This window comes from Maylandia zebra, linkage group LG17 (assembly GCF_041146795.1).
Source record: "Maylandia zebra isolate NMK-2024a linkage group LG17, Mzebra_GT3a, whole genome shotgun sequence".
Taxonomy (NCBI): Eukaryota; Metazoa; Chordata; class Actinopteri; order Cichliformes; family Cichlidae; genus Maylandia; species Maylandia zebra.
The window spans coordinates 21,199,142-21,215,225 of NC_135183.1; the positions used below are offsets into that span (position 1 = coordinate 21,199,142).

The 16,084-nt window shown below is 41.1% G+C and overlaps 1 protein-coding gene across 30 annotated transcripts in view; it reads right to left on the minus strand.

Moving 5' to 3' along the window:
• Positions 1-818: 818 nt before the first annotated feature.
• Positions 819-16,084, minus strand: part of celf2 (cugbp, Elav-like family member 2) — a 239,279-nt gene continuing 224,013 nt past the window's right edge. For 6 of the 30 annotated variants that reach the window (XM_024805832.2, XM_012924343.5, XM_012924345.5 and 3 more), the window contains 4 exons: positions 15,486-15,614; positions 12,756-12,953; positions 10,229-10,372; positions 819-7,854 (listed from right to left, as the gene is read on the minus strand). In XM_024805832.2, coding sequence (XP_024661600.1) covers positions 7,727-7,854; positions 10,229-10,372; positions 12,756-12,953; positions 15,486-15,614 — 599 coding nt within the window. In that variant the 3' untranslated portion in view covers positions 819-7,726. The remainder of the gene's footprint in view (positions 7,855-10,228; positions 10,373-12,755; positions 12,954-15,485; positions 15,615-16,084) is intronic. The other 24 variants (XM_014410989.4, XM_014410992.4, XM_076875687.1 and 21 more) reach the window with 7 other exon arrangements.

Below are 16,084 nucleotides of genomic sequence, written 5' to 3' on the forward strand. Positions count from 1 at the left end.
GAGAAGTGTATAACAGGGTGATGGCCAAAGCTCACCTGGCACACAACATTCAATGACCTGAAGCAAACAAGCACTGCCTGTCAAGATGTGGAAGGACTTGTTGCCAGTTGAAAAAGGTGGTGCTAACCACTAGGAACTTGTAGTCTTACTTGTGCACATAAAACAGAGTAATAGTATGTACTCAGTTTAAGAAAAACTTTTTATGGTTTCCACCTGACACTGGGAAAAGAAAACAACCTAAAGGTCACCAAGTCCCTGCAACTCCAAGGATCTAGAGATATATATTTCTCAAAGACCTAAAGGAGAGCAGGCCTAACCTTTCACCAAGAAAGCGCACGAGTGTATTTTCCCCCAAAATGTCAAACCATTCTTTCAAGCTAAGGGATTTCTAGACCCAACTAACAAGCTTTTAGTTGTTCCTTGTCAAATTTGGATTTGCAGGATCCCGCGTTGCCATTTTTTGGGTTGGGGAACACTTGTTGACTGTCGCGCGACGACTTGGGCTACACAGTAATATACATACAAACACCTCGATGTATATTTACTATGTTTCGTGAGAACAGCATAGTGAGTTGTCATTGCGGATGAAGTCAACTTTACTATGTGATAAAAACAAAACAATAACCAAAATAAATAAATGAATTAAAATAAATAAATAAACACGAACATGAGAGGGGAAAGGTAGAATGCGAGGGAGAAAGAGAGACTATGACGAAGAAGAGAAAGAGAGAGAAAACGAGCGAATGGCAGGGAGAGAGGTTGTGAAACAGTACAACATCAGACAGCCACTGGAACATAACAACACAGAGAGAGACAAGTATTAGGAAAAATGGTTTAATATAGGAGACAGAAGCAAAAAACTGCATCACACAAGAACATACGTTTACAAAAATAATTCTGACTGCTTCAGCTACACAGTTAGTTCACAGAGAAGGACAGAGAAACCGGAAAAATCTAAACAGCTAAAAGCAAAAATCTTCTAATTAGTTGATCTCTTTATTAAACTAATACATTAATCCACTGAAGGTGACTAAATATTTCTATTCCTTCTTTTTCTATAATTGTCTTATCGTGTAGACGGCACAATACAGAAGTCAAATGAAACTTACCGCTGTTGTATAGACAAACTTGCTAAGAACTATTTATAAAGCAAAAAATGAAAGATCTGACACTCACCTACGCTCTGTTTTTCGGACAAAAAGGGAAAAAAAAGTAAGAAAGAAAGGTAGAAAGAAAGAACAACACTCGAGTGAGGAAAAAGAAGTGAAAGAAATAAAGCCAAAGATCTCCTAGAAAATCTTATATCAAAAGCCAACTTTCTCGATGCCAGCTAGAAATCATACTCGGGGACCAGTCAGGGTCAGGCCACACCACCAGGCCAGACAGCGTTTTTTTGTTTTTTTTTTCTAAGATTTTTTTTGTTGTATCCTTTAATCTCCAGTATAAAAAATTCCACTGGTACAAAATGCATAAGTACAATCAGTTGTAGAAATAGGAAAGCCTGCATTTTTTGTACTTTTTAAATCCCATCCAGTGACAGATTTTCGAAGAGTTGTCAAACAAACATACATCACGCTTACAGAATCCACTGAAATGCATTGACTTTGGCTTCTCTCGTGACAATAACTTTGAAAACTACTTGAAAACCTTTTTGAGAATTAAAAAGAAACAAATCAACAACAGCAAACAGCAACAACAACCCCCCAAAAAAGAAAAGAAAATCAGATTATCTCTACAGACAACAAGCTCTTTTTTTACGCCACAGGAAGAGAGAACACACAAAACATTTTTCCTCAAAAAACTTGACATAAGCCATAATGCAAAATAACGACAAGTTCAATTTTTTTTTCCTTTCAGATTTCATTGTTTGATAAATAGCACTTAAGATAATTAAGAAAGAAGGAGAACAGAGAAGTGAACAGTGACAAGATAGAAAGATTACAACGAGCATCGGCGATGACAGCCCCTGAGGCGAGCCGCTCGACAGAAACTCCGTTTCTACGGCCCTGTTGTGCTTCGACATGGACAAAAAGACGAGATGCTTCACACTGAGACTGTGCGACGTGGGGCTTCTGTGCAAGTCGGTGAGATTTGGCAATTTGTCTTTGCTTTTTTGGGACGCTCAGAATGTGGAAAGGACAGCGCTGGAACGAGCTGAAAAAAGGCGCGACTACACGAAACCTGGTCCATGATCTGGGGACTGTCCGGCTTTCGTACAGGTAGCTATGGCTGTTTGTGGCACGCCTCGTGTGTGTGTGTACTGCATTTAGGAAAAAAAGAAGTCTGCTCGCCTCCCTTCGTAAAATCGCATAAAGTTTGGCATCGCGTTTGGTCTCGGAGAGCGGATAATGAAAGCTGTATTGCCTTCATCTCGGCTCTGGCTGTTGTTTCCGCCTGCGTGCGGGACCCCTGGACGTGACCCTTCCCTTTCCAACCAACAAGCGCTTTATTTCCCCCGTCGCTATTCCAATAAGACGTCTCTCCACTAGCCCTGTTTCTAATAACCCCGGTTAGCCTGGGAGACAACAACCAGACGGAGAGGGGCATCCTTCAAACAGATGCCTCCATCTCTCTCGTTCTCTCTGAATCGCCTTCAACTGCTGCGAGGAGCCATTTCAGCCTTCCCGCTGTGGCCGATCGGACGAAATGGCAGAAGAGTGAAAACCCAGACGAGTGAGAGGTTAACGGCACACGAAAGTGAACCTAGACTTGGCACACATCACTGACTGACAACATCTCCTGTAATACTGGTACAACGCTCCCTGGTTAAGGCGACTGGTGAGCTTCTGTAGAAAATAATGCTGCCATCTTTAGTTTTTTTTTGTGTTTTTTAAATTTTTTGTAGTTTTTTTTTTGCAGACCGTAAACTAGGCTTTCAGGGAGGGGGGACGGGGGGCAGTTGAATCGACTGACAACACTGTGCCATGTAAACGGCTCGACTATGATGAATGTCAATAACACACTTTGGCATCTAATAATGATTTTGGCCCGTTTACACCACAAGACTCGCACATGGAGAAGTCTCATGACCGCTTATATAAAAAAGAAGAGGAGGAAACGTCAGAAGGATCAAGTTCGGCGACGGGGAAATCAAATGGGCTCAAAACTTGCTCCGGACCCGTCCCGCCTCACTCCTCTGACCAGCCGACACAAGTGTGTGCTTTTTCCTCAAAAGATCGAAGCTCGTTTGTGAACAAGCGAGTCTTGCCCTGTGCTTACATCATGAAAGCGAGCACGCTCGTCTGAGGTGATACACAAAAAGTAATGATCCTCGCCGTCTGAGACAAACGGCGCAAACTCTGAGACGTTCTGAACTCAACAAAAGGGATAAAAGAGGGTTCTTGAGAAATAAGGCTTTGTGTATGACTCTCACCTCCATTTTTATTTATTTATTTATCATTTTTGGGGGGAGCTGAGGAGCGGGACGGAGCGCGGGAAAACAATCAAAACAATCCACGCTGAAGCCTGACGTCTGTGTTTGTGTGCGAGATACTGATAGAGAGAGATAGAACAGGAGTGCAAAGATTTGTGGTAAGGCTTTGATGAGTAAAACTGCTGTACAATGGCTAAAAATATCAGTGCGTGACTCGTGTGTGTGTTTTTAAAGTGTGTGTGTGTGTGTGTTTGTGCACGCTGGCGGGCGGTAGCGGTTGCTGTAGAGGCTTTCACACTCAGGGGCTCTCATGCACAATAACAAAGTAAACTGTGAGGTCTGCACGAGAGTGTGTGTGCGCATGTCCGTGTGTGTATGAATGTTTGTGTGTGTATAGATATATATATGACACATGGGCACTTTTTTTCTTTTTTTGTTTTTTTTTTTGTTACATCTTTACAAAGAAAAAAGCAAACATGACATTTTCAGGCAACAAGACCACAGAATAGCAAGTTAACAAACTTTTTTTTTAAATCTATATTTTTAAATATGAGGGATCCATACAAAACACTTATAATAAAATACCCATGTTATCAAATAATTTCACAAGAAATACACTGACGCGCTAGGCAGGAAGTACCTTTCAGAATTTGGCACTGAACTCCACTGATTTTGTCTTTTTTTCCTTTATAAGACATTTTGCTGAACAACAAAAACACATCTAAATATTGTTTCCCACGAGAGAAATAAAATAATAATGACATTGATGCTTCACAAGCTGACATTTTATATATATATATATATATATAGATATATTTATATTTATATATATTTTTAGGAATTTCATATAGGTAATTAACCAACAGGAAATTTAGCAAATAGGGACTCCTTAAAAAAAAGAAGAAGAAAATTATAATAAAAAACAAAGTAACTGTTATAGTAATATGAAAGGCTTTGTCTATTGTTCAAGTAAACTGATTTTTTTTAGTCTTCTCTTGAAAAACATGAGACATTTAAGACCGTTAGACTTGTGATGAAACCACAACTAAACTCACGAGAAGCACCGACGTTAACGCGGGTTACAGGTATCGTAGTATTTTTTTTCCTCTATACATTTAAACAGTAGAAAATATAGGTCATTTCATCATGTGCATTTAAACCACGGATTGTCTATCTGTGAGTCAGTTCAGCAAAAGGTGACACAAGTAGGTAGCATTTCTCCCCCCCAAACAGGGCAAATGTCGTTTTTTTATTTTTACCTTTAAACTACTCTAGAAAAAAGTGGTTCTATATATAGACTTTGAATGAGAAACAGAGCCACTTAAAATGGCCTTATCAAAAAACTTTACACTGCCTGAAAAATGTAAAAACCATTAGAGAGCTCTGAGAGAGTCTAATATTGATCAGACAGTTTTTATTCAAAACTGTTTGGAAGTAGTCTTATTTCTCAGAGAAACTGACGCCGACTGCTTCTGGCCCGCGCTCTTGTGGCTTTTTTTGTGTGTGTTTTTTGTGTGTTTTTTTTTTCTCCTCTCCATCGGCACCAGAAGCAAGAAGACGCGCCAATTCCTGTTGTGAACTTTCAAGTTTACTTTAAATGAAGAAGGAAGGAAAAGGAACTGACATAATAATAACAACAATAAAGAAGAAAAGAAGAAGAAACAAAAGAAAAAGACACTGTATGGAAATCACTTTGCCACAGGTTGTTGTTTTTTCTCAAAAAGAAAAAAAGGAACATTTTTTATCCATAAAAATCTCAGTCTTTTTTTTTTGTTGTTTTTCATACGAATGCAGCTTGTTGTTGTTCACATTGATTCATTTACCCACACCTCCCTTATCGCCTCCCTCCCTCCCTGAAACCCTCCCGGAAAACAGATCCAAATGAGGTCACATGCAAAAAAACAAAAAAAAAAACAACAACCAAAAACAAAACAACAAAAAAACATAAAAAGACCAAAAAGCAAACAAAAAAAAAAGTCCAAAAAAGCTAAAAGTTCAAAAAAGGTCAGTAGACGGCGGTGGCGGAGGAGGAGGAGAACCAGGTTATGATCAGGTGAGCTCGGAAAAGACATCAGAAAAAACAATGACGGGGGAGGAGGAGGAGGACGATGGCACTTTTTTTTTGGTGGGTATTTTTTGTTTGTTTGTTTTTGTTTAAAGTTTTGTGTTTTTTTCGACACCACGGAGACATGCTAGGCAAACGATGAGCTAACAGGCATGGAGATGGGTTGTTCTAAAAGGGGGAAAGAAAAAACGGGAGAGGAGAGAGTTACACACAGAGAGCCAGAGCACCACACCACTACAGCATTTCTTTTTTTATGTAAAAAAATAAAATAAAATGAAAAATAATTAAATAAAGGAGAAACAACAACAACAAACAGCAAACAACAACAAACGAACAACAATGCAAAACAGCAGAACAGCAACACCACTCACTGATTTCATCTGCAAATATTTTAGCTTTAAATCTGTTTTTTCTTGGGTTTTTTTAGTAATATAAAATGATATTGATGTTTCAAGTCTATATACTAACAAGCAACAACACATGTTCACTCATTCGTACGTACGCGCACACACAAAAAACAACAAGAAATAAACAAAGGAGCACCCAAAGCGCTATCCATCAGATCCCGGATGGATGTTCATTTGGGAGAATTTTTTTTTTTTAAGACGGGGAACGGGTGGGGAGGTTCTTTTAACTCGTTCCTTTCTGCTTTCAGATCTTTGTAAAAGTCGGCAGGTAAAGGAGGGGCTACGAACAAACAAAAAAACACTCAAAACAAACAAAAAAACCACTCAAAACAAACAAAAAAATTATGAAATTTAAAAAAAAAACGCAAGGAAAAAGGTTGAAATTCGACAAGTGAAAGAAGTAGTCCCACTATGGATGGAGAGAGGGAGAGAGTGGTAATAAGAGAGAGAGATGGATGGATAGATGGGTGGGTGGGTGAACAGCACAGAGAGGAGTGTGGTGGTGGTGGTGGTGCTGGTGGGAGGGGCGTCGAATGGCGGCGAAATGTTTTGGTGACTGTGGTTTTCTGCACTAAAAAAAAACACCAAAAAAACACCAGAGAACCCAATTCCACGAGACTTCTCCACAAGGGTCTACTTTATAATGATGCTGTATACTTTATAGGAGTCCAATAACTTAACGATAGGCAATAAATAAAATCCTTTTTCTTTTAAATCTGAGGCAGTAAAAATGCTGTATAAAAATAGAACTGCTTTTTTTACAAATAAAATTTACAGGCCTGTGGCTTTCTGTACTTTGAATTATTTTTTTTAATCTTTCAAACAAACATCAAGTATTTTCAGTTTACCCCCTTAACCCATAAACTCTTTTATTATTAGTAGTAGTAATAGCATTGTCATAGCCTTCATCAAATTCTGGATGTTATTTTGAAAATGCTCTACATGCTGTAATATCTCTTTCACAACAAAGACCAATGTGATCTGACCCAGAAATGTGTTTACTAATTATTCATTTTTACCTTTGAGAAATAAAAAAATTCTTCTTTTTTTTAAATTTTCACATAAATAAAAGCTGGAGTATGCGTGTTTGTTTTCCTTCCTGCGGCGGTAGACTGTAACTGTACGGCAGGTTGATGTTACCACTGACTATACTGTAAAAGAGGCCACTAAAAGTTTTGCAGCCTTTGCTCCCGGGTTGCCAGCAGGCGTAGAGGGGTTTTTGGAGAAGCAGCGGCGGCCTGCAACCAACACCGCGGAGGTCAAAGGTCGAATGTGCATATCGGCGTGCGCGTCAAAATTTTTTTTTTAAAAAGTAGTAAAAAAAAAGAAAAAAAAGTAATAATGAACCATTCACCAGGCCTCAGGTTCATAATGAGAGAGAGGAAATAAAAAAATCTTCATGGCTCCTTTGTCTTTACGTCTGTCCTGAAAAAAGTATAAATAATCACCGAGAAAAGTTTTAAATACCTGCGAAGCAAAAAATCGGAAAAAAAAGCTACTTTCTTCCATTATTATTAAAAAAAAGAAAGAAAAAATTGCACAAAGTAATGGTGGTAATGGAAGCGTTCATGTGTGTCAAAAAAAACTGTAATAAATAATAATACTTGAACATAAGAGTCTCCAAAAAAGCAAGAAAAAAAAAGAAGGAAAAAAAAAAGAAAGAAAACAAGGCGTGTGTCTCCCTCAGGGTGGTTGTAGGTCGTCTCCCCCTCCCTCCCACATCCCCTCCCTTGAACCCTCACCCCCGAGTCCCTGTGTAGAGAGGTCGTGGCTCGGTTTGCTGTTTTTTTTTTCATTTTCATCATTTTTGTTGTTTTTTTCTGTGGGGGGACTTACCCTAGCAGTGCTAACATGGGGAGCAGATAGACCCTAGTGCTAAGATCAGTACGGTTTGCTGTCGTTCTTGGAGCGCTTCAGCTGCACCTTCAGCCGCTTCATGCCAATCTGGAAGCCGTTCATGGCCTGGATGGCTGCCTGTGCCGACACTGGATTGTCGTAGCTGACGAAGCCTGTGAGGGGGCGCAAGAGAAAAGTGGACGGTTAGAGGAAAAGTTAGAAGAAGGTCAGTTGTGAAGAAACTGTATTAAAATAACAACAAGAAGGCTTTTAAAACATTATTGAGTCAGACTTTCAGGCAGCCTAACATTGGCCTACTTCATCCCCAACCGGCCATGGCAGAAGGCTGCCCCTCCCTGAACCTGGTTGTGTGCTCGGTTTCTTCCTGTTAAAAGGGAGTTTTTCCTTCCCATTGTCACCAACTCTTTGTTTAAAAGTAGTCATCTGATTGTTGGGGTTTCTACCTAATGTTGTAGGGTCTTTTCCTTACAGTGTCAGTTGCCTTGAGGCAACTGTTGCTGTGATCTTACCTGCATAAATCCTACATCGCCTTGTTCTCAAGTTATCACATTCGATTTTCAGAAAACTTGCTCTGACCTTGAGATCGATGTCACTGATTTTAACTTGTGTGAGATTTTTACTAGATGCATCTATGGTATCAATTTAAAGCTACAGTGTCGCCTTGTTCTCGAGTTCTTGCATGACAAAAATACTTCACAAGGCATCCTTACCTTGTTTCTGGGTCTTTGATATGTTTAAAAACACTCCTGGTACACAATAAGACAAGATTAAACTGTAATGATGGCCTAAGGGATGTTCGTTCGTTGCATCAACAAAATAATAAGAGACTACAGCAACAAACAAACAAACAGATTGTAGGTAGCATTAAAGCACAGATTTACTTTGGCAAAGGCCACTTTTGATTAAAAAAGTAAAATTAAAGGTTTTGGTGCGGACTGTGGTATATACTAAGATTTATTTTTCTATCTTCTCCGCAAAAAGTCATTTTTGTTTACGCTAACGCTTCCCTTCCCCCTGTAATATCTGCAACCTCTGAAGCTGACAGTAAACTCCTCGTCTCGCTTGTCTCACATCCATCCCCGCAAACCATTTTCTGACAAGTACCAGACGGTAGTTTTTTCCTGGATCCATGCTTGATTTAGTTCTGTTTTCCTTAGTTGCTGCTTGTGGATTGGATATGTGTAATATTTAGGTTTTGATTTCCATACAAATGCAAATCTACACGGTATTTGCCCTGGATTTACTCTAGCATTTAAAAAAAAAACCACACACACAAAAACATACCAGTAAGGAAAACGTAAATCCAGATGGAAAGGAGGCACTGAATTCTTCTTTGTCAAGCTTTTCATGCAATTCCCTAACAGTTCCTTCTAAAGTTCCCTGGAAATAACTGTGTAAATATGAATTACTTATAGAAGATAGACACAATGGTTTGAGACGGCAACTCAAATTTGCACTTAGTTTACAGAGCTATTAAAGTATTACTAAGACTCATTCAAATCCAGGTAAATTCAGGTATTAGTGGGATGGCTCTTCTCTTGAATTGTCAGCAGTGTATGTTGGCGATTCATCTGCGTTACGTCAGGACTTATAATAATAAGTACCAAATGAATAACTTCCAGGAACTTTCTGAAGAACCTTGCCATGAATGTTTCTCTTTTCTTTGGTACTTGAAGCAAAGCACCACAAAAATAAAGGCTGATCCAATAAAAAATAATGTTCTTGGTAATAGCTCAGACATGTTCTGGAAACTGGCCATCGGAGGACAACCTCCCAGTGGAAAACTTGATCATTTTCGGCTTTATGAGCCGATTATGAGAGCCGGAAATCATCACTATTTTTAGCAGAAGTGTCTCCTGCCACATTTGTGTCATGTGGGAAGGATGGTAGAGTTGGGTAAAACTTTATAAATTGTCTATTTTTGATAAGCGCGAGGTTTCCTAATTGTTTGCTCTTTCAGGTACGTTGCTCAGCCAGATAAGATCTTATAGAAATCATTGCTCTGTAATTATTGCTTAAATATTGAAGTTACAGCTATTCAAAGTCTAACAAAACATTAGATGTGAGTGCAACAGTCATGTTGTACACTGACAGACTGTACATAAAAGATGGTTGTAGCCACCAACGTAGCTACAGACCAGCTCATTGTACCTTGTTTTAAAGCCTTGAAGTGGGCAATCTATTCATTGCTTTCTTTATGCTTACAAACTAAAATGTGATCCAATTCCAAGGTAGCCTTGCTCTGTGGCTTATTGTGTTTTTTTCTGGCCTTTTTTAACCCTAAACGCGACCATCATTTAGAAAATGAGCATCATGTTGTATTAAGTAAGAAATCTGTCCCTTCTGATATCAGAAGAAATGCAGATAAGGCACTTTGATACAACGTCCATCTTTTATGCACAGTCAGAACTTGCCGTCCTTCAGATTTGTTCCCTTCAACAACAACCCAGCCCCTGATTTATGACACAGTCAAGAAAAAGAAATAATTCCAGGCATTTGTGTGCGTTTTGGTTTTTGCTGCCGTACCGAAGCACTTGCTAAGGTTTGTCTGTTTGTCGATGAAGACTTTGGCAGAGACCACATTTCCGAAAGGCATGAACATCTGCAGTATGTCCTGGTCTCCAAACTCCTGGGGCAGGTGGTAGATGAACAGGTTGGCACCTTCAGGACCTGAGGTGGAGGAGGGGTGGGGGATATGCAGAGCAGATATGAGGTCAGTATAGTTTTTCCATTTAAGCAAACCTGCAGCAGAGGGAGCGCTGCACTGTGGCTGTCGTCATAGGAACTCGGCACAAGCACGCCGCTTCCCACAATGTCCCATGACCTTGGGTTTGTTATTGAATTTAAACAGCATTCTGCAATTGTATTGAAAATACAACAAAGATGAAAGCTTTTGGTTTTCAGCTAAATAATTATATTTTGGTTTGCTTCAAACAAAAGTAGTTCCCTATTCTTTTGCTTTTGATTTATTCATTCTCTCAGCCGCATGTAGTCTCTCTTAAGAGGGGTCATAGGGTGCCCTCCTACCCAGCCTCTATCGCACATTCTAATAATTCTAATAGGTCAGATCTCTCAGAATCATTTAATATGCTCTCCACAGCTAAATGAAGCAGCGAGGGAGCCCAGTGTTTGGCACATCTTTGTTCTCCCTGAGGGGTTTTGAACTCCTGGATGGACTGTCAAAGAAAGACAGCTTCTTTACAAATTTATCTTCGCTGCAAGCCGAGATGAGAAGTGCACAAACAAACAGTATGTGGCTCTATTTGTTTTACTAGACATTTCATCATCTGGTTTGTATTCAGCGCTGTCGTCTAAAGCTTTTGGGTAAATTTAACTTCAGCTGCCAGGTTCTGTACGTCGGCGGCACTTTGCAGAAGCGCTGATGTGCAGGCTGACCAGTTTTCACATTTTCTCTCTCAGACGTTGTAATAAAAGTATTGATCAGAATCCAAGAGAGGTCTGATTAAACACTCCTTTTTTTTTGCTACAAAAACAATGTGAAATGAGTTATTATAAGTGAAATAAAGGACATAAAAATAGGTTTGGTCCAGTTGTAAAACAAGGAATTTGGTTTTAAGAGATGAGGATGAACTTTTTAATGAACTGAAATGTTGTTTAGTTTTAAAAGTAATTTTTTTTAAACTCTTTGCCCACGTTAGGACAACATTTGACTATTTTGCAATTATGAGTTTCAAACCTCAGAATATACACTAAGTTGCCAAAGGTATTCAGTCACTCATCCAAATGACTGAATTCAGGTGTTCCACTCCCCTCCCTGGCCACAGGTGCATAAAATCAAGCAACTAGGCGTCCAAACGGCTTCTACAAACACCTGTGAAAGAATTGGTCGCTCTCAGGAGCTCAGCATGGTACCGTGATAGGATGACACCTATGCAACAAGTCAAACAAAGTGGAAGTGATTGGTAATGATAGCAACTCAGCCATGAAGTGCTAGACCATGTAAAATAACAGAGTGGGGTCAGCAGATGACGAGGCAGATGGTGCACAGAGGTCGCCAACTTTCCGCAGAGTCAGTCGCTACAGACCTCTAAACTTCATGTGGTCTTCAGATCAGCTCAAGAACGGTGCTTACAGAGCTTCATTGAATGGGTTTCCAAGGCCGAGCAGCTGCATCCAAGCCTGAGATCACACCTCTCTGTCTAACAATATGATGGATGACTCTAAGTTTGGCGGTTACCAGGGGAACGGTACTTGTCTGGGGGCGATTATGGCGTGGGATTGCTTTTAAGGAGTTGAGCCTCTCAGTTCCAGTGAAATGAACTCTTAATGCTTCAGCATACCAAGACATTTTGGGACAATTTCATGTCCCATCTTTGTATGAACAGTTTGGGTTGACCAACATGACTGCGCACCAGTGCACAAAAGCGAGGTCTACGAATACATGGATGAGCAAGGAGGTGTGGAAGAACTTGACTGCCTTGCACAAAGTCCTGACCTCAACCCGACACAGCTCACAAATGTGCTTGTTGAAGAATGGTCAGAAATTCTCACAAACACTCCCAAACATTGCGGAAAGCCTTCCCAGAAAAGCTGGAGCTGAGAATGAGATGTGAAGGCAGACAAGCGAATACGTTTGGCAACATAGTGTATCAAGAAAGTCGTGGTTTGACGACGATGAGAATAGTTTCCAGATTTCTCCACTAACATCTGATGCAAACCCTGCCACTTTGTTCTATCAGCAGGCGTGAACTATGACAGAAACCTTTCAGTTCAGAAAAGCGCTTCAAGGGCTACAACTAGTAGACTTTCAAGGGGTAAAGAGTTAAAAGGCCAATTTTTTATGTTTTTAGCACAGATTTTTATTACTTGATAAAAACTAACATTTTATCAGGACATTACACCACAACACTATAACTTTATAGAGTCTACTCGTGATTTCAGCGCTGAGTTTAAATGCCCGTTTGCTTTTTTGAAGAGCAAATCCTGGAGGAGACGCACGTTTAGGGGAAAAAAGTTGCTGCTGTAAACACTCTCAAATCTAACTCCCACTGAGCAGCACTGATGTGCAGACATACAGCCTTAGGCTACTGACCCTCTTTCTGGCTGCCGGCAGCCCCTTGCTGCTGCAGCAGGGACTGGCTGTAGAGGGTGGGCAGCGCTGCGGCGGCGTACTGCTGGATCCCTGAGTAAGCCTGCGTCAGCGCGTCCATGGTACCTGCCGTCCCGTTGGTGAGCCCTGCGCCGCCCAGGCCTCCGTTTAGAGCCGCCATACCTGAGAGCATTTGAGCAACTTTACATAAAACCCAACAATAAAGAAAGAAGAGTGCACTTACTCATTAGCGCTCCCACTGAAGGTTGTGTTTTTTAACCACACATACACACACACACACCCACAAGAACATACAGGACACAAGACACACAACACACAAACACCGACAGCTACGCTGGACCATACTGTAAATTGCACTCACATCGACACGCACACACACACACACGCACAAACAAACAGAGGACCAACCGTGTGACAAGAAAACACAAAGGACGAACACATACAAGCACAGGACACACACAGAGGATTCATTTAAACACGTTAAAGTATGAAGGAAGCTGATGACAGCCAGAGCTGCACGGGTATCTCGGAGTAAAAAGCATGCAGCGCTGCATGCGCACACACAGAAACACACTCGGAGACCACAGCAGCGTCGACGGAACGACAAAAATAAATAAATAAAATAAAAAGAAGATGAAAAATTATCTTTCGCTTCATTCAAAGTGGCGTTGTTAAACAAATACTGGGGTGCGATCATGTGTGCTTTTCCTGCCCGTGACGGCTCTCTTTAGGGGTGAAGACAGGCACGCGGCGCGTAAAGGGTAGGCGGGGAGGGGAGGGGAGCGTGGCGATTTTAAAAAGTGAAGGAACACAGCAGTAACACTCATTAGCTGCATGTAACGGCTTAATATCACAACGGAGGGCAACTTGTCAGAGGGGGTCTGACACTGGCTCGGCGTCCTGTCGCCTCGCCGTCAGACACAGTGAAATAAATTATCACCGCGGCGCTCTGGATTATAGGTCACTCATTTATTCAGGAATAATTGCACCAGTGACCTTTGCAATTCAATTAAGGCCTAGATGTGTTTAAATGAGGGCGGTTGTTGGTGGTGGGTGGGTGAGTGGGAGGAAGGATGCGCTAAGAGGAGAGAAGGGTTAGTGAGGACAAAATGGGATGCAAAATGAAAGCGACCCATTCGGCTCAGAAGGACGAGCACGTGTGTGTGTGTGTGTGTGTTTAGACATGTTCTGTGTTTTTGTACCTGCGTGCGCTCGAGTAGACGCATATATAATTTACACAGCGGACACAGCTAGTCGAACCGAAGAGCGGTAAAGGTCAGGGGAGAATAATGTGGTGGAAGAGGCTGGTTGTACAGGATCTCTGCTGTCATAACAGCTCTGATTAAGATCCCAGCCCCGTCTCCCCGGATGTCAAAGGCAGGACGCGCACCACACGGCTCGGCAGATGCCAGAACGCCACACAGGGCGGCCGTGCGGTCGATACGATCCACATGTGGAAAGAAACATGTGTGTGACTCGCTTAAACTTAAAATGGATTAATGAACCACCCAGCTGTGTTAATGCTTTGACAGCAAATTAGACTATTTCTTTTTTACTTCGAAGAAAGAAAAAAAAAAAAAAAGAGTCTTATTTAGCTTTTATTATTGGGACAAAAACAGCCTTTTTGGGCCCTCTTGTGCAACAAAATGATCAAATATTGTATTTCCTAGCGTGACAGCAGCCTGAAAAAAATTGCGGTTTCTCCTTTTGACATTTAAATGATCAAATTTGAGTTTGTTTTGTGTTAAATTCTAACACAACACATCTACCTTTTATATTTTTGGCATGAAATTGAAAAGATTTGTATTTACCAGCCAGGAAAATTGATAGAACTGCATTGTGGGGGTACAATTACAACATTTACATAACAGTAAATGTGAAATTGGCAGCTAACCAAAGGAAGAATTACAATTTTGGCCTTTAGCCCCCCGTGCAACTTGTCCAAACCGCTTTGCGGAAACAACAGAAAACACAACAGTGACACAACAAATCCAACACGATGTGAAACGATGACACAGCGACAGCCTTTGTTAGGCAACGAGCAGCACGCCAACTACGCCAGGATGGCACACCGGCACTCTTACAGCAAGCACAACCCGGGACACAACCAGGAAGCGGATGAAGAGATGAGTGGAGGAATGGATGAAATATGTGTTGGCAGGTGATTTTATGCAGTAGCCGTCTTTAAAAGAGGAACAACCATTTATTTTTTAAGTCAAACTGAGACACAGAGAGACGACGGGAGGAACCAAACTCTGGGAATTTTAGCAAAAGCGGGAATACCGAAGCATCACGCTGTCTTTTTTCTGTTTCAGAAGAAAGCCAAGTGATGCATGGTGATAGTCAGTTTCAACATTTCTGATATTTGTATACTTAGGAATAGCCGTTCGCATTAGAGTTGGACAAACGTATGGATTTTTGATATACTCGTTCTTCGTTCAATGAGATTAAATATTGATTTTCTTTGGCATGCATTTTACTCCTACTACCAAATCTGCACATTCTTGGTTCCAGCAGATTTAAATGCAGAGTTTGTTTAACGTACAAGTGAATCATTCAAAGTCATCAGAAACCCCATTTGAGTCAACCCCCCCGACAGCTGCGGCTACGTCTCTCTGCACTGACTCACAGGCTTTGCGGTTGTGATGTCGCCGTTGGTTGTGTATGATCAGAGGTGGAGGTGGAGTGGCTGATGGCAGGGTGAATACTCACTGTTAACGCTACCTGCTAGTGCATTAATGTTGTTCAGGCCCACAGTTGCTCCTGCCAGGCCCTGCAGGGTGCCCAGAGAGGTCAGAGAGTTCATGGCGCCAGCGTTGGAGCTGGCTGTGGTGCCCGCTGCTGGGGGAAGAGGAGGAGGAGAAGGAGGAGGAGGAGGGATAAGGACAGAGGTGAAGAGGGAGAATAGGAGACAAAAGAAGTGGACATGTTACATAAACATATAGAAAACAAAGCAACAAGGTTCCTTGTGTAGAGGTTCAGGCTTTTGCATAGCTTGATCTTCATTTAAAGCAAACAGTAAGTGCTCCATTGTAGCAAATTAGCATCAGCTTTTGGTGCATTTATCACAGACAGTGATGACAAAGAATTTGGAAAGAGATGTGCTACACAGACCAAAGGGAGCTGGCTCAGATTACTTCCTGTAAGTTCATCTCTTTAATGGCTGCACGCTTCAGTTTCTTGAAACTTGGTGGCAAGCTGAATCACAATAATCGGTCATTACTGAGCCTAAACATTTACTACTTCTAGACATGAACTACAGAGTAAAAGGTAAAAAACAACAACAAAAAAACAGGCACTGGTTTGGCATC